The 22175-nt window shown below is 40.4% G+C and overlaps 1 protein-coding gene across 6 annotated transcripts in view; it reads left to right on the forward strand.

Moving 5' to 3' along the window:
- The window catches only part of LOC130845699 (histone-arginine methyltransferase CARM1-like), a 272068-nt gene that overhangs the window by 151723 nt on the left and 98170 nt on the right, over nucleotides 1–22175 (forward strand). For all 6 annotated transcript variants that reach the window (XM_057723289.1, XM_057723290.1, XM_057723292.1 and 3 more), the window contains exon 5: nucleotides 6763–6873. In XM_057723289.1, coding sequence (XP_057579272.1) covers nucleotides 6763–6873 — 111 coding nt within the window. The remainder of the gene's footprint in view (nucleotides 1–6762; nucleotides 6874–22175) is intronic.

Below are 22175 nucleotides of genomic sequence, written 5' to 3' on the forward strand. Positions count from 1 at the left end.
TCTTCTTTTCCTTTGCAAAAAGTTTCCAAATTCTTTAGCTGCTATTAACCAAGCATTTTTGCAATTCCTTCTCTTCCTCTTTGGCCCACAGCTGATTCTTAGTTCTCACTGTTACTGTATCTTTCCTGGAATATTGCAAGTGTTTTCCAATTAGTTTTCCTACTTGTACCAGTTAAGATATCTTTGGCCTCAAGTAGGAGGAAATCCTTACTCAAATTGGCTAAAATGTTGGAGGCAGTCTGATTCCAAGGTGTTTTAATTTGACTTCTCTCAGCATCACATGTAAATTTAACCATGTCCAAGAAAGAAGAAGCATCTTTCTTGTGTCTGTCTTAGAAGGGCAAAAATCTCTCCAGTAGCTCCCAAGAAACTTTCCCTCAGGTCTCATTAACAATATTATATCACACACTCAAGTGTAAAAGCCATCAATGGCAAGAGAAACGGAACCATTTATGATCACCCTGGACCTATCAGGGTCCACTCCCTGGGACTGGGGATGGTTAATCACACAGAGGAGGATAAATACTCAATAAAGTGAGGTACTGATAGGAAAGAAGAAGGGACTGATGTTGATCAGGAACCACCAGTGTCTGCTTTGCAACCTCTAATCTTGTGCCCTCCAACCTATGCCACCACTATCATGCTGCTGAAATACGACTATGAAATAATTCTTCCACTGAAACCTGTTTTATAATCCTTCTTTGCTTAAGGATTAAGTCCAAGCTTTCAGTGTCATATACAAGACCATCAACAATCAAGCATCAGCTTTTGCTCTTGCCATGTTAATTTCTCATCCATGCCCCCACTGGTACCTCTAACACACACATGATGCCCCTGAGGAAATTTGCCCCCTCCCAGACGTGACTGGCTCTGTCATTCTCAGGTGCCTTTGTTCCTACTGCTCAGTCTGGAGCTTCTGCCCCTCCCGCCATTCGGACGGCACACATCGGCTTATCTCTTGATTTTCACTCCTCGAGTCTTCTCAGTGAAGTCTTTCTAGACTCCTTGGTAGAGAAGACTATTCCTCCTTCATCCTTTCACTGTGCACATTGTATAATATGATCATTGCCACTATAACACATTATTATACGTCTCCCTACCAGACAGTCATGTTATTTTCATCTTTGCATTCCCAGCATCTAGCAGTATTTGGCACAGTGGGTAATAGAAGGCACTTTGGATGTCTGATGAATGATTAAGTGGCTAAGGTTTTAGAGCTGAGTGAGCTAGTCCGAGTCTATTGGCAGCATATGAAGGGGGCTACTCACGGAGAGAGAAGCTAAGAGTGATCAGCATCTTTGTATTCTCTGTCATAATAGAGAAAAATAGTTGGAGAACTGGTGAAAGGGTGGTTGAAAAGTGGTGAAGGGTTTATCTATCCTCTTCCAGAAGACCAGGCATGATGAAACAAGGCTGCTCATAAGTATTAATTATTCACTATATAAATACGGGCAACTCTTTTGTTGAAAGCAAGTTTCACTGCACAGCAGATGTAGAGTTCTGTCTTATGAGGAGCTATCGCTGCAGAATTCTTCTGCAGTAGTGAACGTACTAATTATCTGAACAAGACTTAAGCCTAAGCTGCAAAGGCCGTAAAGGAATGTCTTCTGCAACTCTTGAGGTGATTTGGAATTTTCCTTTTTTGACAAAAGCCAGAGTAAGAGATGTGATGGACTGCAAAAGGCTGTGTCGTTCTCTTATTCTGTTCCTGCCTGGAAGCTATTCAGTCAACCTGTTGGTCAACAGTTTGGATGTTGGAATAGTTGGGCACAGTCTGTGAGGTAGGGAACCCATGGCAGGTAACTGTGATGATAAAGTACATGACAATGCAAGAGCGTGGGGTACTTGTAACTTGGGGTGGTTCAATGGAGGTGTCTACAGATGTAATAAAATAATGGCCGAAAGAAGCAGCAATGGCGGTGGAAGTGCCAGGTGGGGAGGACACAATTTCGGAATATAAGGCATACAAAAATGACAGTTGGGGTATTGCAATTTAGAGCAGTCATTGGTATGCTCAAGCACGTAAAGAAAGAATGAGTAAATAATAACTTGAAGAATTGATTGTGAGATGATCGGGACCTCAATATTGGAAGACAATTATAAAACTCCTGGGGTGAAAAGAAGGCTAAATGTGACCAATATTACTGTAGCCTGAACAACACAAAAAAACAACTTAGAATTGAAAATGAAGAGAGTGGCTAAGAGCATAGCGTTTCAATTAGGTACATTTGTTTTTATCTCATCTCTGCCATTTGTTAAGTGTATGACTTCAACTCCATCTGATTACCAGTCTCTTTATCTGCAACATGGAGAAAATAATGGTACCCACATTAGACAGCTGTCATCACGAATAAATAAGGTAAAAGTACTTAACAAGCATAGTACATAATAAGTATAAAAATAATGGAACATATTTGTTTTTACTTTATTATTCAAGGGTAATTTTGTTTCATGTTTTCATAAGCACCTGGATGTTCTTTGTTAATTTTAACCTAGTAAATCCAAATAAATAGCTTTGAACCCTCTTGGGGCTCTTTTAGATCTGTCCAAACATTTTGCAGGATTTCTTGGCCCAGGAAACCATAAGAGCATGTAATAAAAATCATCTGTACAAGCGAAATGACCTTATCTTTTCAAATATTCTTTAAACTCTCTTTACAAATAAATTCACAGAACTTTTGGCCACTGTTACATGAAACAATTGGTGACTTTTCCCCATTAGTCCTGGCAAGGATTTCATACCATTTTCTGGTGGTGCCCCATGTAAGCCCCAAATTAGCCATTTCTATAGTTCCTGCCTGTGTATCCAGAGGAAGCTGAGGTTGAATTCTGTCTCTGGAGGAACATTGTATACCAGAGGTAACCGGATTGTAATGTGATGACAATATGGCAGTGTCAAAAGAAAGTCATGCTTTGCAGGATGCTTAGGATCACAGGGTTGAAGTGGATGTGTTACACTGGTAGAAGGTGCTTTCTCAGGGAGGTAAGAGATTTGCACTGTGTCTTTTAGATCGCGAATCTGTTCCCTGTCTGTGGTAGTGAGACACGTTTTTATTTATTCAGATTGTTTAACAAAGATTTAGTGAGTGTCTTTACTATGTGGCAGACCCCTTGCTATATGAGGAATTCAGTGGTGACCAAGAAACAGGTAGAGGTCTCTCCTTTAATGAAGCTTACGATCCAGGGAAGGGAGCAGAAATTAATCAAATAATCCCTCATTGAATGAAAAATAACTGTGATGAACATGACAAAGGAAGGGTTTGAGTAGGTGATGATAAGAAAGCACAGAGCTGAAGGACTTGACTTAGCTTGGGAGGGGAGCAAAGGTTAAGGAATTTCCCTGATGGAGAGCTGTTTGATATCTGAAGGAGGAGTTGGTGTATCAGCCAGGGTTCCTGCAGGAGAGACAAGGCACATCCAACAAGGTGTTTTAGGAGAGTTAAATCATAGGACCATTTACAACGATGTGGGAGGAGTAAAGGGAACCAACACGGGACGATGAAGAACCCTGGCACTCCCAAGAGTGGAGACCTGTTACCACCCCCGGGCCTGAGGGGGGAGGGGCAAGGGGTGGTTCCTGGGAACCTGAGAGAATGGTCATAGCTGTAGGAGATCGAAGTCCAGCAAGAGCTGTGGCTTTTGGTAGAGGAGACACAACCAATCCATGGATACCCAGGAGGGAGGAAGCCAGGAGAATAAGTCATCTGACCTCACTGCCCTCACTCTTCTGACCTCCTGTTGTCTTTTCTCTTGGCTGATCCCAACCAGAGTCCAATCAGAGCCATTGGAAGTGTTTAGTCAGAGTGGGATAGGGTCAGATTTACATCTCTTCACAGTCCTCTGCACAGAAAGATGGCCATGCTGCTGCCAAGAGTGAAGCACTGGGTTCTCCTCTAGCACAGCCCTTTACCAGCCGTGTTACCTTGGGCTGGAAACAGTCTCTCCAGCCTGTTTCCTTCTTGGTACAATGGGGACGTAACTATGTACTCTCCATCCCAGGGGGGCAGGAGGATCAAATAGATACTGTCAGGGGAATGTCCTTGGGACACTGGAAACTGCTTTACACATGGAAGGGGATGTCATTACTCTCTTTTGCCTCTGTCTGAGGTGAGAGGCGAGATCCTTTTCCCTAGGATAAGAAAGGATAACTTAATGTCTGCCAAGGTCCCCAGACAGACCCAGTTCTGTGATGGCCTGCGCATGGTAGAATAAAAAATGGGCTCACTACGATCTTCTGTGAGGACAAGAAAACGTGATTAGAGGCAGCTCCAAGGCTCCCTAAGGTGCCAGATAAGAAGGTGTAACAGATTTATCTGCGTTAACATCCTCTCTCCTAGTCTGGGAAACCCCAGCTGGAAAGGGCTGAGGGAGTGTATTTCCATTAGAGCCTAAATATTTGCTTTGACTTGTTCATTTTTTACCAGAGAATGTATTCTCAGCCTTCCTCAGCTTTGTTTCCAACATTTCATGGCTTACATAGATGAGGCAGAATGTCCCTCCCTCTCCTCTCCCTCTCCTACAAGCCCAAGACCGAAAATTCACTTGTTAACTTTTTAAATACACACACACGCGGGAAACAGATGGCATTATCTGGATAATGCCAGCAAAAGATCAGATTCTTTTTCAAGGGCTATGCTCTGTTTTGAAATAGCCAAATGAATAAGGATGTTTTGGCTTGAAATTAGTTATTGAAATGAGGTATTTGGAAAACAGTTTATAATTTTTTCAACTCTTCTCTAGGTAAGGTCTGGGCCTATCAATGCATCTTCCTACCAAAAGGCCTAATTTGGCAAAACGCTGAACTGTGTCAGGCTCCCTCCCATCTCTGAATGTTTTTCTCTCTCCCCATTCCCTCTCTCTGCTGTCTCTCTCCTCGTGGTACAACGTTTCTTTGGTTTTTAGTCTACAGGATTAAGAGAACTGAAGAACGCTGCTCTAAGACGTGCTTCATGCCACCCTCATACAAGAGGCAGCGTGTTCCCTCCTCACATTTCTAGGGCATCTGTCATCCGAGCAAGCAGGTGCAGTTTCCGTTGTCTTCATTTTGTGTCCATATTTTGAACTGAGCGTAGAATCTAAGGTGTCATATGTTTAATTGAAGAAGGCCCTGGAAAGATTCTTCTGGATGTGGTGCACCTTTTTAGGGGGCCATGGATTGCCCTCTCCAACCGACGGCCTCCACTCTCTGGACAGCGGTCATGGGTGTTCTTGCAATAAGCCAGGACCAGGTGAAGAGAAAGTATTTCCTAGGGAGGATGAGGAGAAGTGAACCGTGGTGTTTCTAAAAGTATAGGCAGCCTGACGGCCAATTGCAGAGACTGGGTGGCATTTTACATTGGTAATGATCCTAATTAGCCAAACCCTAGGAGGCCGTGTGGAATACAGCCGCAGCTCTAAGAATGAATACAAGTGCGAACGGTGAGCCCATTACGAACAGCACGTCCTCTTCGAGTCATGGCACCGTATCTGTCAGCACAGTGTGATATTGCGATTAAAACACACACACACTCATGCACAGCCTCTGATGTTTCCAATTTTTTGGAAAGATTTTCCTACTATCAAAGTAGAAAGAAACTATTATAACTTTTCCTGAAAAAAGTGATACTATGTTTCCTTGTCATTCATTGCCTATTGGTATTGCTGGGTTAAAATGTCAGATTTATAAAAATGAACTTAAGTAATCCATGTGTAACTTTATGGAACATGAGCTTGGGAGGCAGAAGTGCCCAGATTCCACTCCTAGCTCCCCTGCTTACCGATAGGTGAACTTGGGCTCATTCAGAGTCTCTGATTTTCAGTTTTGTCATCTCACAAGTGGGCATAATAAGGCTATCTTTTCATACAGTTATTGTGAGGATTTAGAGCCAAGCAAAACGCCTTACTCAAAGCTGGTGCTAAAGGATGCTAAGAATAAAAGTCACTGATGAGACAGAAATACAGAAGCCCAAGATTTCAGCAATCCGACTGAGCTTCAGACCTCAGCTTCAGCAGTGCGTGGGGCCAAGGGCCCAGACCATACCGTCCACCTCTTCCTCTCTGCATGCAGGCTCAAGTGTTGGGTGGTCCCTTTGTGCCAGTGAGTGGTGGTCTTCTTGATTTAAGTCCTAAATCTGAACACAGAGACTGTAAGAAAAGTTTCTGTAAATTCTATCTGTCCACTGTCTTAATACCCTCCTACCCTTCATGTAAACCTCCCCAACTTTTTGGAGGGGGCCTAGAAAAAAAAGTACATACCTCACTTTTGGATTTTTATGTTCACTTTTTTCTGAATATATATATATACACACACATACATATACATATAAATGCATATATATATGTGTATATGTGTGTGTGTATATATATAATTCTAAAAATTATTTGAGAAAGTTTTCATTTTGTTCATGCTGATAGGGTAACCAAATTCATTCACGACACTCTACTTTGCTTGGCCCCAAACATCCTAAAAGCAAACCATGTTAAAAGAAACTGTAGTAATAATAGCGATAATTTGAAAAATACCAACTATATGCCAAATGCTTTGTATGCACTTTGTATTAATCCCCACAGCAAACCTTAAAAGGTGGGTATTATTAACCCCATTTAACATATGAGAAAAAGGAGTCTCACAGAGATTCATAACTTGGCCAATGTAAGACCACTTACAAAAATCTAAGCTAGTGCTTTAATTGTCTGATCTCAGTGATTAAAGTTGGCATGCTGCCAACAGCTAAGCTCAGGTTTGTGTTTTCACCCCCTTTTTGTTTTCTCCTTTCCTTCTAGGTGGTTCTAGATGTTGGTTGTGGATCAGGAATACTGTCATTTTTTGCTGTACAGGCTGGAGCTCGGAGAGTCTATGCAGTTGAGGCCAGTTCAGTAGCACAGTATGCTGAGGTAAGTGGTTGTATTTCTATAGCAGCTACTAACTAGGTCGTCCGTAAACTTCAGGGAACTGAATGACGGATCTTCAGGTGGGTCACTTAGAAGAATTTTTTTTAACCAGTCTGATTTTTTTTTTTTTTTCTTGTTGGGATGTTACTGCTGAAAGAGCCCGCCTTCGTTGTAGTAATTGATATGAAAAGAATTATTTAAAAAATTTCACAATACAAAAAATATAACAAAACTTTCATGGGCCTGGAGCAGATGAACACTTTCTTATCTCTAATGACCTCCTAAGATGAGGAGTCAGACATGCCAGGAGCTAGGTGGATTTTTTTCTTCAATGCTGTACTGACAATAACTGCACCACTCACTTTAAATTTCACTTTTGGTTTAAGGGACTGTTGCTACATGGTTGTAGTTGGAGCACGGAGAGATGTCTGTGTTTCAAGGAGCTTTTTCAGATTTCAGGTTCTGATTGGAGGACAGGGAGAAGCTTGGTTGTAAATATGGTGCTCCATAATCATCATAAAATGTGTATAAATATTGGAGTCTAGGTCAAGAGCCAGGTAATGATAGCTTACAGTCACATTTGGGTGTAGTAACAGCCCAGTCAAGCTGCAGAGCTGGATGTGTGTGTGCACGTCATCCACACCTGGAGGCAGCCTGCATTTAAATGAGGGATAGAATGGCAGGTGGAGAGGGAAGCTTGGCTGCTGCTTCTGGGGAGCATCCTGAAGCTTTCGTCCAACCTGGGACAAGTGGTAGCTCTGAGTGTTGGTTGGTTTTCGACTGACTGATCCAGAAGGGACCAGAGACCAGTAGACAGGATGGCATGTTTGGAAGGAAAGACTGCCAGGGCCCGATGGCTGGCATGTTGTTGCACTCTCTTCTTCCAACAAGTCATGGATAAGATATTTTTGGTCATTTGCTTACTCAGCAATTCTGAAGAGTCATTGTTATTAAATATTGGGTACACACAAAAGAATATTTGTAAAATGTGTAAAAACGTGTACATGTGTAAACTGTGTCAAGAATAACAATACAATGAATGTGTCTACTAAACCTTTTAAGGAATAGGCCGTTAGCATTTCCATTAAATAGTTACAGAGGTAACTGTTGTCTTGAATTTTTGTTGATCATTTTCTTGCTGTTCTTTATAGTTTTACCACATACGTTTCTGTCCCTAAAAACATATCCTTTATGTACTGTCCACAGATGGGAACATAACGTGAGTATCCTATAATCTGCTTTTCTCACCCAACATCGTGCTCCTGAGGGTCATTTTGTTGATGTACACGGCCGTTGCTTATTCCTCTTCAGTGCTGGATAGTGTTCTGTTATATGAAATGCTCAGTGCTCTGCGCTGTTGATGGACTCTGGATGGCTTCCGTTATAAAAATATTATTATTAATATTCTTGTGCACACTCCCCACTGCATCTGTGCTGGAGTTTCTCAGTAAATACCCAAAAGTAGAATTGCCGGTAACAGGGCATGGATACCTTCACCTCTGTTCTGTGATGCCAAATTGTTTTCCAAAGAGGTTGTTCCAGTTCTCACTCCCTCCAGCAGTTAATGAGAGTGCCATTGTTCTACAGCTTTGTCTATACTTGATATTGTCAGGCTTTGGAATTCTTGCCAATCTGGTGTTTATTACATACTTGTGGTTTTAATTTGTATTTTCTACTCAGTGACTTTGAGCATCTTTGACAGTGTGTGGCCATTTGTACTTTCTCTTCTGTGAAATACCTGTTCCAATTTTTTGACAATTTTTCTTTTGAATTGCTTTACTAATTCTAATTCAATTGTAGGAATGATTTCTATATTCTGGATATTAATTCCTTTCAGTTATGCATGTGAAAAATGTCTTCTCCCAGTTCGCACCTCACCTTTTCCCTTTATGGAGTACAAATTAACATTTAAATAATGTGGAATTCTAAATAAGAAAAGAGAAGAGGAAAATATAAACTCATATAGAGAGAACCTATAGATAAAAATGCCTCTGCTTTAATTTTAATAATCTCAAAATGCAGTCTTAAGGGTGAGGAGTTAAGGGTGGAACTTTGTCTTGGGTATTGCTCATTCGTTTAATCCCAGCTCCATTCACTTGCGTCCTGCAATTGTTTTTTTGGGGGGGGGATGGGTATAAGAGAAACAGAAATGATTGAGGTGTGTTCATGTGTTTAAAGAGCTTCTGTTCTAATAAAAGGTTCATCCTGTTGTTGTCTCTTGTATCAGACTCTGAAAAGAGAAAGAGAGGGAAAGGCATGAATTTAGAGATTTCCTCTTTCTCATATAGTTTGTTTTCTCACATATTTAAGGTGGTTTGAGAGACACAATAGTTATTTTAAAAATGTAATACCCTTGGTTGTGGTATTTTAAGGGAAGAGAGGAAGAAACTAACTAGAGAGAGTCACGCATTCCCTAGACATGGTCCTGTCTCCAGCCTCAGCTCACACTCCCAGTAATCACAGCACACCACGGGAGGAGCCATTCTAGAACGGTCTGTGTGATTGGTTTCTCCAAGAGAATTCTCAGCCTCATTAAACACGTCAGCAGGACTGTTGCCTTCTCGCAGAGCGGCGCTAACCTCATGGACACCTTTACCCAGTGCGTCTGCTGGATAATTATAAGGGTCTCTAGCAAGAAGCCAATACAGAGAAGAAAAGGGAAGGAACTTAAAATTGTTAAATTTTGTATTGTTTTAAACTTTGAAACTATTTTAAACTGTTTAAAGCGTGGACCTAATTTCAAACTTACAAATAAGTTGTAAAAATAAAAATAGTTCAGAGGCTACCGAAATTCCCTTTACCTAGATTCACCTGTTGTTCACATTTTACCCCATTTGCTTTATCATGTACTCTTGCTCCCCTCTCACCATACACAAACACACACACGAATATGTATACACATGTATATACATATTTTGTATATATGTATATGTATACACACATATATACATATTTATATATATATATACATATAATATACATATTTATATAATATATGCATATCAAATACATATATATATAAATATATATATTTACATATATGCAGATATAGAGACACACTTTTTTCTACAGGTCAGTTATATACATCATAGCCCTTTATCCTTAAACATTTCAATGTGTATTTCCTAAGAAAAAGGTCATTCTCTTATATAAACCAAGAAGAATTTAAAGGTGAAGAAGAAGCTGTACAATGATGTGTCCATTGAGTCTTTCAATGTTACTGAACAAAAGGTTTTGGGGAGGCCCCAGCGTGAACAGAATACACTGTCACCAAGGGCACTGAGGACAGAAGAGTCTACATTTAACTGCCTCTTTTCTTGTGTAGTATTTCCAGGAAGACTTGATTTTTAGAGCATTAAAACCCATGTCCTAATGAATTCTGAAGCATCACAGCTGTATTTTAGCTTTGGTTTTAGCTTCTATAGAGGATTTTTGTGTTTCTGTAATCTTTTCTGTGTATGGCTAGGGCAGGTTGAGGGCAGGATTAGCTTTCCAAATGCTGTGAAATCCTTGTTGGCAAGTCTCCTCTGTCCTAGAGGCCTTCCTGGCATGTGGCCCTAAGGACAGGCTAGTTAAGAATGCATTCAAGGGCAGGGATGGTTAGAATCTTCTCAAAGGACGGCTTTAAAGAGAGCCTGGTCCCTCCTGGTGGAAACCATGGCTTCCGCCATGCTCCTGGCTGCTGCCTTGGGTGTCACGAGATGCCCCCCGTGGCCCAGGCCTTTCACCCTTGCAGAGGATAATCTGCACCAGGCTCTTGGTTTCTGCTTCTCCCGCCAACACTCATCTGTACAATTTGTGGGTGGCAAAGGCAAGTGGGAACAGCACACAAAAGATTTTCGCTCTGAGAATAGGCTTCGAGAGCCGCTCGGCACACAGTGCATGGTGCTCCTTTCCACCTTTTCATTATTTGGTAATTGAACCAGCAGACATTTAATTCTTTCCTCTGGAGTCTTCATTACATTGCTCAGAAAAGATAAAATTGTAACAAGAAAGAAAAATGTACAAATTTAACTACCATCGCCTGTCCCTGGATTCTTCTCACAAAAGGCTTCTGGGCTTTAAGTAAACAGAATATTCTCAGCTTGCATTGAATTCAATTTCGGTCACATTCAGTGGCTCAAACTGATTTTGTAAGGGCTGACCCTCAGATGACGAGCTTTTGCGAATGCCTCCTTGTTTGGAGGGCATGCACGTTTAGTCATTTTTTGCAGGATGGTCATGAACCTGCCCAGGTGCAGCCATGTGCTTTCCCCCTGGGCCCCATCTGACATTTCTGGGTCAGTAATAAGAGATCATCCTTGTGCAAGGAACAGGGCAGAACTAAAGGTCTCCCGTGGGCTCCCAGCCCATGAGCCTGCCCACCTCAAAAGGGCAGCTATCTCTTGCTCTCTTTTTTCTTTTCTTATTAAGAAACGTAAAGCTGAAGCCCTCAGATCATATAGACCAAATGGGAAAAAAGGCATTCATCAAATTTATACATAAATATAGTCAAGGAGGGGGCCGTTTCTTAACTTAAAATTGTATACAAATGCATGTCATGTCTCTCCATCTAGATGATAAATTCCTTGAAGGGTCAGGAGATTAGCAGACTATGAGGGTTAGCAGTCATGCATGGATTATGTGTTGCAGTCAATTTAAACTTACAGCAAAGCTCTCTGGCTCTTAGATTTAACAATTGTTCATGATCATTAGTGAGCCACTTAATAATTAGACTTTACTACCACACAGTTCCTATGTATGTTTCTTTAGGATGACTTTTAAGAAGTCAGATCAAGTATTTCTAGGTTATGGGTGGTGGAAGTATAGGCAAGTGGACTTGGAGCTATTCTGATGCTGCCTTTCTAGAGCTGCTGGATTCCTAATCTAGGGCTGCTTGTCTAATGTGGTAGCCACTAGATAGGTGTGGCTATTTACTTGTAAATATAAACTAATTTAAAGTAAATGTCTTCGTCTCAGTAGCTGCATTTCAAGTGCTCAGTAGCCACAGTTAGCGAATAGCTCTTGTATTGGACAGCGAAAATATGGAATATGTCCTTTATCAAAGAAAGTTTGGGTGGGTAGCACTGATGGAGAGGACACAGGTGGCTGTACTTCACTTTTCTGGCATGTGATGGCCAGGCTGGTGGCTGTGTTCACTGCCAGGTATCGGCAGCCATGGCTAGCTCAGACTGGTTTGATGTTAGGTGAGGCAGCCCTGCTCAGTCCCTGTTGCTGTGGGCATTGTCTGTCATCCCCCTGTTTACGTGTAAGCTCTGTCATCGAACAGCTTCCCTAGGAAACAGACTCTGATAGAGTCGCATGCAGGAAGTTTATTGCAGAAAGCTCTCGGGAACCTGACCTGTGAAGGAAATAAGATGGAATTGGGTAGAGGAGTTAAACTGAAATGTAGTTGGAATAAAGGGCTCAGGGATTCCCACAGGGACTTCTTGAGCAGGGCAAACCCATCGGAGTTGAACCACCTTGAGGCAAGGGCCTTTATAGTTCACACTTTTAACTATACACTTCCTCAGGAAGGAATGTAGCTTTGGGTCGGCTGGCTCTCTTGGGCCAAGGGAAGTGTGTAGACCAGAACTCAGCTGAGAGGCATCATCCACCAGCATTCCCAGCAGCTGGGGGCGTGATGCCTTGGTCCTGAAGGAAGGATCTGCGTGGTACGCTGCAGCAAGTACTACAAGGTCAAGATGCAGGATCCTGACTTTGGTCTATAGACAGGAAGCGATGGAGAATAAAGATGTACTAGTAAATCAAGGAAGAGGGTTGAAGTGGTGGAGCAAAGGGGATGATACTAAAAGCATAGGCAAGGCCACAGGATGATTTGTTCTGTGTGCTTTAGGGGTGGGCAAAGATTTTCTAGAAACTCAGTCCATCATCTGATCTGATGTGCTTTGTACTATTCTAAGGTCTGTGAGGACACAAAGTACATATAAGGTGTGATTTCTCCCCTCAAATAGTTTGTCATCCAGTTGGATTTCACACAAGTGAAATTCTTGCCATAGGACAGTGAATGCCAAGTGCATGTGAATGGCAGAGACGAGAAATGTCACCACAAGGAACAATTCCCATCAGCTGGGCTGGTTAGGGAACCATCATAGAAGAGGTGCAATTTGACTTGAATCCTTAAAGATAAAGAGAAATGAAATGCTTCTCTTCTCCTTTTTCACCTCTTACAGCCAACAGTAAGATTTTTTAAAACCCCTTGGATTCGTATGGGATTCCTCACCTTAAATGTGTGGATAACCATAAATGCTTTGAAGGTCATTTATTGACAAGGTACTTCTAATTTTTAATCTTGAACACTAGAAAGAATGTACACTTTGAAGTTTTCTAATGTGAGTTTATCCTGTGAGCTAGGATTTTTCTCCAATTTTTTTTAGTGTCTCCGGTAGCTAACTTCCTTTTTACTCTCCCACAGACACCAAAAGCCTGATTCACAACATTCCATCCAGCCCATCAACACTTTTTATTTTTTCAGTGACAATGAAGTTAAAAGGTATCAATAACGAATCTGTTAAGGAAACAGTAATACACAATTTGCATAGTTGTTTCCAAATTTAGGCTGCACTTCCACCGCTACAGACTCATAGTTCTTTAGGAAGAGTCTTTGAGGTGATTGGAGCAGATAATATTGTCTCCATATTACAAATGAGGAAGAACCTTGGAGAAATTAGGTCATGAGGATGGAACAGGCTCGTGAGACAGTCCCTCGCTGCCGCCTCCTTCTTCAACATCCGGTTAAGCAGTGACTAGTGGTTCCCTTGGAGGTGAGGAGGCAAATGTGTTTGTCTAGAAGCTGGAGCATCTACGCCTGTAGATAGTTCATCCAGGAGCCAGGAGAAACAATATCTTTTTCTTCTCCAAGAAATCTATTGTGAAGCACTTAAACAGGCAGATAGGTCTGCCATGTAAGAAGGAAACCTTCCTTCAGTGGCAGAATCAACTAGTAACACACCTAACAGAGAAGCAGTTTAGAGTAGTTTATGTGGAATGCCACCCCGTTTGCCACAGACCCCACCTAGGAAATAACCCTTATCGTAGCTGGATTGGTGATGGAGGAGGCAAGAAGGTGACTTGGGAGAGAGTATTGATGCCTCTTCATCTCACTCAATACTCTTTTCCCTGTAGGGAAGGCCCTAAAAACCTTTGCCAGGATTAGAATTGATGATGCAGGTTCTGGAATCACACAACGTGGGGTTTATCCTTGATCCTTGGCCTAATGGCCACAGGACCTTGTTAAGTGTTTTAGTTTCCTAATTGCTGCAATAACAAATTAACACAAACTCAGTGGCTTGAAACAGTATGTATTTGTTACCTTACAGTTCTGGAGGTCAGAAATCTGAAATGGATTTTATGGGGTAAAATCAAGGTGATACAGAACTGTGTCCTTTCTGGAGGCTCTAAGGGAGAATCCATTCTTTGCTGAAAGGCTGCCCACATCACTTGGCTGGTGGCTGCATCACTCTGACTTCTGAGTTATCACTTCTCCTGTGACTCTGACCCTCCTGCTTCTGTCTTATAAAGATCCTTGTAGTTATATTCACCAGCTAGGATAATCCACGATAGTCTCTCCATCTCAAGATCCTTAATTTAATCACATTTACAAAGTTCCTTTGCCGTGTAAAGTAACATATTCACAAGTTTTCAGGGAGTAGGATGTGGACACTTTTGGGGAGCCATTATTCTGCCTAGCATCACAAGTTACCTGATGTTTATCTCATTCTTTTCACCTATAAAATTGTAGATAATAATAGTCCCTTGTGCAGATATTATGAGAATTGAATGAGAAAATCGATACAAGCGTTAGCGCGGTACCTGACATTCTCTAGGTGTTGTTACTGCCATCATGATTATTAGCAGTATTGTTACGGGGTCTGATTGCATCCATGTCTCTGTACAAGTCAACCGAGCAGATTTCGTGGAAGAGGGATGCCAGGCAACAGTGGGAAGCATGGGGCCAGGCAGAGTGCATTTTTCATGACTGTGTATTTAAATTGCATTTTGGAATTTCCTTATTATTCCTTTTTGTGTGTTTTTTTTAAATATTTCAATAAAACTATTGATGAATACTGAAATGGAATTCTGTTTAATGGAATTTGTTTAATTTTCATTTGTCAAGCTATATCATCCCTCTTTTTATTTTTCCTAATCATTTAAAAATATAAAAACCATTCTTAGCTTGCAGGCCATGCGAAAGAGGTGCTGGGCCAGATATGCCTGTGGGTGGTAGTGCTGAGTCCTGGTCTAACATAACTCTAATTCATTAAAAATATATATTTTTTAGTTGATTACCTAGTGTGTGTCAGGTCCAATGCTGGCCTGGGGACTATAGTGGCTAACAAGATAGACATGGTTCCTGTCCTCATGGAGCTCATGATATAATAACCACACGAATATATAATTAGAAAGTGTCAGTAGTGGTTGAGAACCACTGGAATTACATAACATCAGGGATGAAACAGCCCCTGAAATGGATTTCCCACAATGTTTTTGAAAGGTGCATCAAGGAGACCCTTCAGGAGGTGCATTAGAGAGAGAAACAGTTTGAACAGCAGCAGTGAACCCACCTGCCCCAAGCCCCCTAAAGTGAGCGCAACACCCTCTTTTTACAATGATGGATAAACGCTATTATATCTAATTTAGTAAGTAGCTAGAAAGACTGAAAGCTTAATAACAAATGTATTCTGCACTCCATTGAGACTTGGTTAAAAACAACTTGATTCTCTTTTCTTTCTTTTTTTTTTACATTGTAAAAAGTTTGCTTTTATTTTTAACCTCAATTTTCTTTTTTTCCCCAGTTTTATTGAGAAATAGTTGACATACGTCACTGTATAAGGCATACAACATGATGGCTTGATTTACATGTATTATGAAATGATTACCACAATAGGTTTACATTCACCATCTCATATAGATACAATAGAACGAAAAGGAAGATCTCTCCCCGTGATGAGAGCTCTTATAATTTACTCTCAGCAACTTTCCTATAAATCATACCACAGTGTAAACTGTAGTCATCATGTTGTACATCACATCCCTAGTATTTATTTATCTGATAACTGGAGTTTCACCTTTTGACCACCTTATTGCAGTTCCTCCACCAGCCCCCCCACCTGTAGTGGACACAAATCTGATCTCTTTTTCTATGAGTTTGGTGGGGTTGTTTTTGTTGTCTGGGTTTGTTTTTGTTTTTTGGTTTTTTTAGATTCTACATGTAAGTGAGATCGTACAGTATTTGTCTTTCTCTAACAGGCATACTGCCTTCAGGGTGCATCCATGTTGTCACAAATGGTAGGATTTCCTCATTTCCTAATAGCTGAATAATATTTCATTGTTTATGTATAGATAGATCACAGCTTCTTTATATATTCATTCATTGATGGTCATTTAGGTTGTTTCGTGCTTTAGCTATTGTAGTTCATGCTTTGGTGAACCTGGGCGTGCAGATGTCTTTTTGAGATACTGGTTTTGTTTCCTTTAACACCCCCTTTTTTGCTTGATTGAAACGTAATTGATATTTTTTTACTTGCACACACTTAGTGTATACATTTTGAAGAATTTGATGTATGCATAATCCATGATACCGTCACTACAACCAAATTATTAAACATATCCATCACCTGCAAAAATTTCCTTGTGTTCTTCTGTTTTTGTTTGGTTTTTTGATAAGAACACTTTACATGAGATCTATCCTCTTAACATATTTAAAGTACACAGTGCTGCATTGTTAAGTGTAAGTGCTATGTTGTACAGTAGGTCTCTGGAACTTACTTATCTTGTATAACGGAAACTTTATACCCACTGAAAAGCAATTCTCCATTTCTTCCTCCCCTAGCCTCTGACAATACCGTTCTATTCTGTGATTCAGTCAGTTGGACTATTTTGCATACTTCATACAAGGGTAATCACACAATATTCGTCCTTCTGTGATTGGCGTATTTCACTTAGCATTATGTTCCCTAGGTTCAATCATATTGTAGCAAATGGCAGTATTTCCTTCTTTTTTTAGGGCTGGGTAATATTCCATTGTAGGTATATACCTCATTTTCTATTGTGAATAATGCAGCAATGAACATGAGTGCAGATATCTCTTCAAGGTCCTGATTTCACTTCTTGTGGATGTTTACTCAGAATTGAGATTCAGAGATCATATGGTAATTCTATTTTAAATTTTTTGTGGACCTCTGGTTTTCCATAGTGGCTGCACCATTTTATATTCCCACCAACAATGTATAAAGGAGGGTTCTAATTATTCCACATCCTCACAGACATTTTTTTTTGCTATTATTTGTAAATAGCTATCCTATTTAATGATGTCTCGTGATTTTGATCCGCATTTCCCTAATGGTTGGAGAACAACACCCCTTTTATCTGTTTTACTTATTGGGTTTCTGGATCAACTTTTATTTAAAGAAGGGTCTGAAGGCTAAAAGAAAACCTTTTGAAACTGATGTCCAATTTCCAGAGGGGGCCTAGATAAGTAAGGGCTTTGCTCACATCCACGGTTGCCTTTCTTCTGCTGTGGGAAACTGTCCTTATTTCCAATATTGGTGTGTCTTCATATCTAAACCGTAATCCAAGCAGCTCCTTAGCTCACTTTGCAGCTTCCGAAATCTACTTTCCTTAAAACAGAGTCTCAGTTCACAGCCACTCACCTTCTCGTCCCTCTCCTTTTTCCTAGCCGCCCCCATGGTGCAGAGCTGTTGTTGGTCCCCGTTTCAGGGCCAGTTTGATTCTGGCCATTAGAGGAGAGAAGCAGCATGTTTGCAGAAAGTGCTTGTTGACCTAAAGCATTTTTCTGTGGTGGCAGCTACACATTTTAGGGGAATTGTGATTTAGGCTACAGATTTTCTTGGCAAGCAGAGCAGGGAAGGTGGTACAGACTGTAATTTAAATTCCTCCAAATGAGAAAGGTGTCATTTGAACTCTCCCGGGGAGTGAAACTAACAAGCATTCAGATGGTTGATTACTAATCATTGCTAACAGTGTCTTGATATCTTAGAACTAACTCCCTTCAGCTCTAGCCGTGAATTTTTCACACTCCCGTGCCCCCCCCCTCCACTCCCACCCCAACTTTACTTTTCCCAGCCAGTTCCAGGTAGCTCAAGAGTTTCACCCTTGTTGGAAGTCCCGCAAGAGAGGGAAAAAAAAGATCAGTGTTTAGCTGTGTGAGGCCTTTCGAAGACCAGACCAACGTCTGAAGAGGAAAAAAATGCAGTCACATCAACAAGTTGGCTTCCCCACACAATGCTAAGTAATCACTTTGACTCCTCATTTTCCACGGGATTGATGAATCCTCTTTCGCTCTGGGCTGATAGTTTGGCCATCATGTAGCCTCAGATTGGTGTCCAATCTTGCTCTTTTCATCTGCTGTAGCTGAGGAAATGATAACTGATTTTGCCACCTGGGTTACTTTTTAATGATCTGAAAGACCACAAGGAGCCGGCATTTCTTTTGTGCAGCTCCTCATTCAGCAACCTAATAGCCATCTGGAAGGAGCTTTCCTGAAAAGAAAAAAAAGTCTGCTCCTTTCAGGCAGAAGCAATAATACTGCACGATTCTCTGATTAAACTATCTCACTGCGCATATTACTGGGCATCTGACCTGCTGGAAACGCACTTACCGCTGAGGCTTCTTGGTATTTGCACTGCTGCTTTTCTGCCAACAAGCCGTGAAATGACAGATGAGTGTCCCTAAACTTTAGTGTGAGCGGCAAGCAAAGTGCCCAAGAAACTGCTAGGGCCCAGCCACCTCCTGGGGCAGTGCTGGAAGAGTAAATGTGTTTTTCCTTAGGGTCACCCTGTGTGGAAATGAACTTCAATCACGGGTGAAACTAAAGCCAGCACCACAGGGGATACGAAACTTGAGTGAAAACACGCAACACAGTCTCCCCTGTGCCCCGTGGACAGGCAGCCTGTGCTGACAGGTATCTAACTTGGAACTGAAAGCGGGAAGTTGTTCTCTCTCCTTCTGAGATTCTTTTAAAAAACATAACATTTTAAACTTCAAAACCACCATAAGGTAGTATTTTAAAACACAACTTCCTTCATGTTGGAGTGACTGGTACTTGAGGCGGGGACCTGGTCCTTACTGTAGATACGTATCTGCAAAGCTCTGCTTGTGTATCATGATAGGCGTACATTTCTAGCTATCCCACCGGTATATATTTATGTATAGATAAGTTTATTTTGAAAACTATGTGTGTACTACTGTACTCACGTTATGTACATTATAAACATATTCCAAAGTTAAAATGATGAGCTCCCACTATATACCCGCACATGGCTAAAGTTTAAAAGGTTGACAGTAAAGCCAGCGGGACCTGCATACATTGTTGGTGGGAATGTAAAATGACATAACTTTTGAGAATAATTGGGTGGTTTCTCTTAAACATGCACTCCCCCTGTGACTCAGCAATTCCACTGCTTGACATTTACCTAAAAGAAATAAGAAAGTATCCACAAAGATTTGTACATGGAAAGCTAGAAGCAACCCAATTGTCCATCAACAGATGAAAGAACAAGCCAATTCTAACAGTGCATCCAAACAATAGAATGCTATTAAACAATACAATTGGATACGCTACCTCTACGTAGAACAATATGGATGAATCTCAAAAACATCATGCTGAGTAAGAGAAGCTGGATCCAAAAGGGCGTGTTAATTTATCCATGTGAAATACTGAAGCAGGCAGAACTAATCTAATAGTGACAGAAAGCACATCCGCGGTTGCCTGAGGGGTGGTGGTGGTACGTGGGGTGGAGGAGGGTCAGGATTGACCATGAAGGAAATTGGGGGTGCTGGATATTTTCTACATCTTGATTGTGGTGCTAGTTACTTGAGTACACTTATTTATTAAAATATATTAAAACACACTTAAAATGAGTGTGTTTCATTGTACTCAAGTTAGTCAACAAACATTTAGTAGACGTGCTTTTTAAAAAAACAAAAGTAAAGTTCTATTCACTTTTGTACTGGAAATCTTAGTTCATGCAGTAATATATGAACCAGGAATAAGATGCCTGAAAAGGGAGGAAAAGATGAGACAAGATGAAAATCAATAATATTTTGAAACGTATATATTTCACTAATAGCAGACAAAAACCTACAGAGCTGTGTGATTTTAAATATTGATTTAATATTTGGTGATAATGTGATTTAAAAGTCTGGTTCTATATTAAATATATTTTACTTATTTATGAGGGCTGTTGCTGCTGGGTGGAAAACATACAAAAATATATAAATGCAAATGGAAGAAAGGCAAAATAAGTTGAGCTAAATAAATCACAATACTCAGTTTTTAATCCATCTACCATTATGCAACACGTATAAAATTTAGTTAATACATTTCTGTTTTTTTCTGATAGAAAGTCTTACAAACTGATCAGAAGGTGTTACATTTTTACATTTTTAAGAAATAGGTTTAAAATTATTCAAATTCTTTTGGAAGATTTTTGAGTAAATTATAAAATCGTATTTCCAAGTTTTAAAAAATTTTCTGATCTGAGACCTTTTATATCATTTTCAGAAATGAAATCATGTAACAATGAAATATCCCAAAACAACGATTTTCAAAATGTTGTTCCATAGCATGAGTTTCCTTTGAAAAATTGCTCCTCTCTCATTCAGTACTAAAAGTCATCTTTGAAAGGGCAAGTTGAGTTTATTTTTTCAAAAATGCCTGCTAGTAGAATCATTCTGACAGCTACATGTCATCACAGAAAACTTCAGCAAATTACAACTTTTGTCTTTAATAAGAAAATTCAATGATTCATCTGTAAGTGGAGCAACTCTTCTAAATACTTTGCTATGGAATAACCAGCAAAGGCTCATTTCCCAGGACATCCCTATGTTATTACTAAGTACTGTAAATAGTCTACTATCTCGTAAAGGCTTTTTTAAAAAAAAGGATAAAATTATTCACATTGATGACATTCTGTAGCCCATGTGGACTTCTAACTTAAACTTCTTGTCTCTAATAACTTGCTGATATACGATGCCATGAAGGAATTTCACGTGTGGAGCTATCGCTGAAATAGTCTCTTTATGTGAATTTTTAGAAATTGGCGCCAAAATAACTGCCCCATCAGTGGTTACATGTACACAGTTTTCCCATACATTGATTTATTAAAGATCATGAATCTTCTCCAGTACATGGTTTCTTTTTTTTTTTTAAGAGAAAGCTTTTTCTTTTTTTTTAAAGGGTGGCGCTTTATTGATTGATTGATTGATTGGCTGCATTGGGTCTTTGTAGCTGCGCGTGGGCTTTCTCTAGTTGCAGCAAGCTGGGGCTACTCTTTGTCGCGGTGCTCAGGCTTCTCATTGTGGCGGCTTTTCTTGTTGCAGAGCATAGGCTCTAGGCACGCAGGCTTCAGTAGTTGTGGCTCACAGGCTCTAGAGTGCAGGCTTAGTAGTTGTGGTACACGAGCTTAGCTGCACTGCAGCCTGTGCGATCTTCCCTGACCGGGGATCGAACCCACGTCCCTTGCATTGGCAGGTGGATTCGTAACCGCTGCACCACCAAGGAAGTCCCAGTACATGGTTTCTTTCGTGGGCTCTCAGAAAAACAGTTGTTCTGGTACCTGTTTTTGAAACAGAATCTAGAATATGACATAACTTATGTTAGGAACATCTGTATTTAATACAAAGGTATGTAGCAAACCTTCCATGTAGCCTATTTTTTCTGAAGTGTTTCTTAAAATCATCAACAGTGTTTTCTCTGCCTTGTCAATAATATTTGCTAACAGATGAATGCATTTAACTTTTTGGCTATATTGTTTCCATGTATTATTTCAGTTGTCTTTACCACAGCAGGAAGAACAAGTATTTCTCATTGATGTGTGGCTTTGATCATTTGTTATTATGTAAGGAACCTCAAAAATGGCTTATAAAGCTTGGAGAAATTCTATGTAGAACCGGGTTGAGTAATGCATTCCTTTAAACAGTTGCTCAAAAAAAATTATAAAAGTTTGTCTTCATATCTCAGATGATAAGCTGTTTAAATGTCTCACAAAAGCAAAGATGCTTTTTACTAGCACAATATATAACCTTAAGTGAGCTTTGTTGTGAATTAAATTGGGTGTAAATATATATATCAACAGTTTTCTTGGTGATTTGAATCTTTTAAGCTGTTTTCTTGTAAGAATTAAATATCCATTATTTTTGCATGGATCTAACAAGAGCTAGTAATGAGAAGGGTCAGGTCCGCCGCTGTCTTGTGTGCCTGATTTTGTGTGATGACTGTATGTGCACATCTGGGATGTCCTGGACCCTAAAAGAGAGTGACAGGGTGCTATGTCAGAAGAAAA

Source organism: Hippopotamus amphibius, chromosome 2 (assembly GCF_030028045.1).
Source record: "Hippopotamus amphibius kiboko isolate mHipAmp2 chromosome 2, mHipAmp2.hap2, whole genome shotgun sequence".
In the NCBI taxonomy this organism is placed as follows: domain Eukaryota; kingdom Metazoa; phylum Chordata; class Mammalia; order Artiodactyla; family Hippopotamidae; genus Hippopotamus; species Hippopotamus amphibius.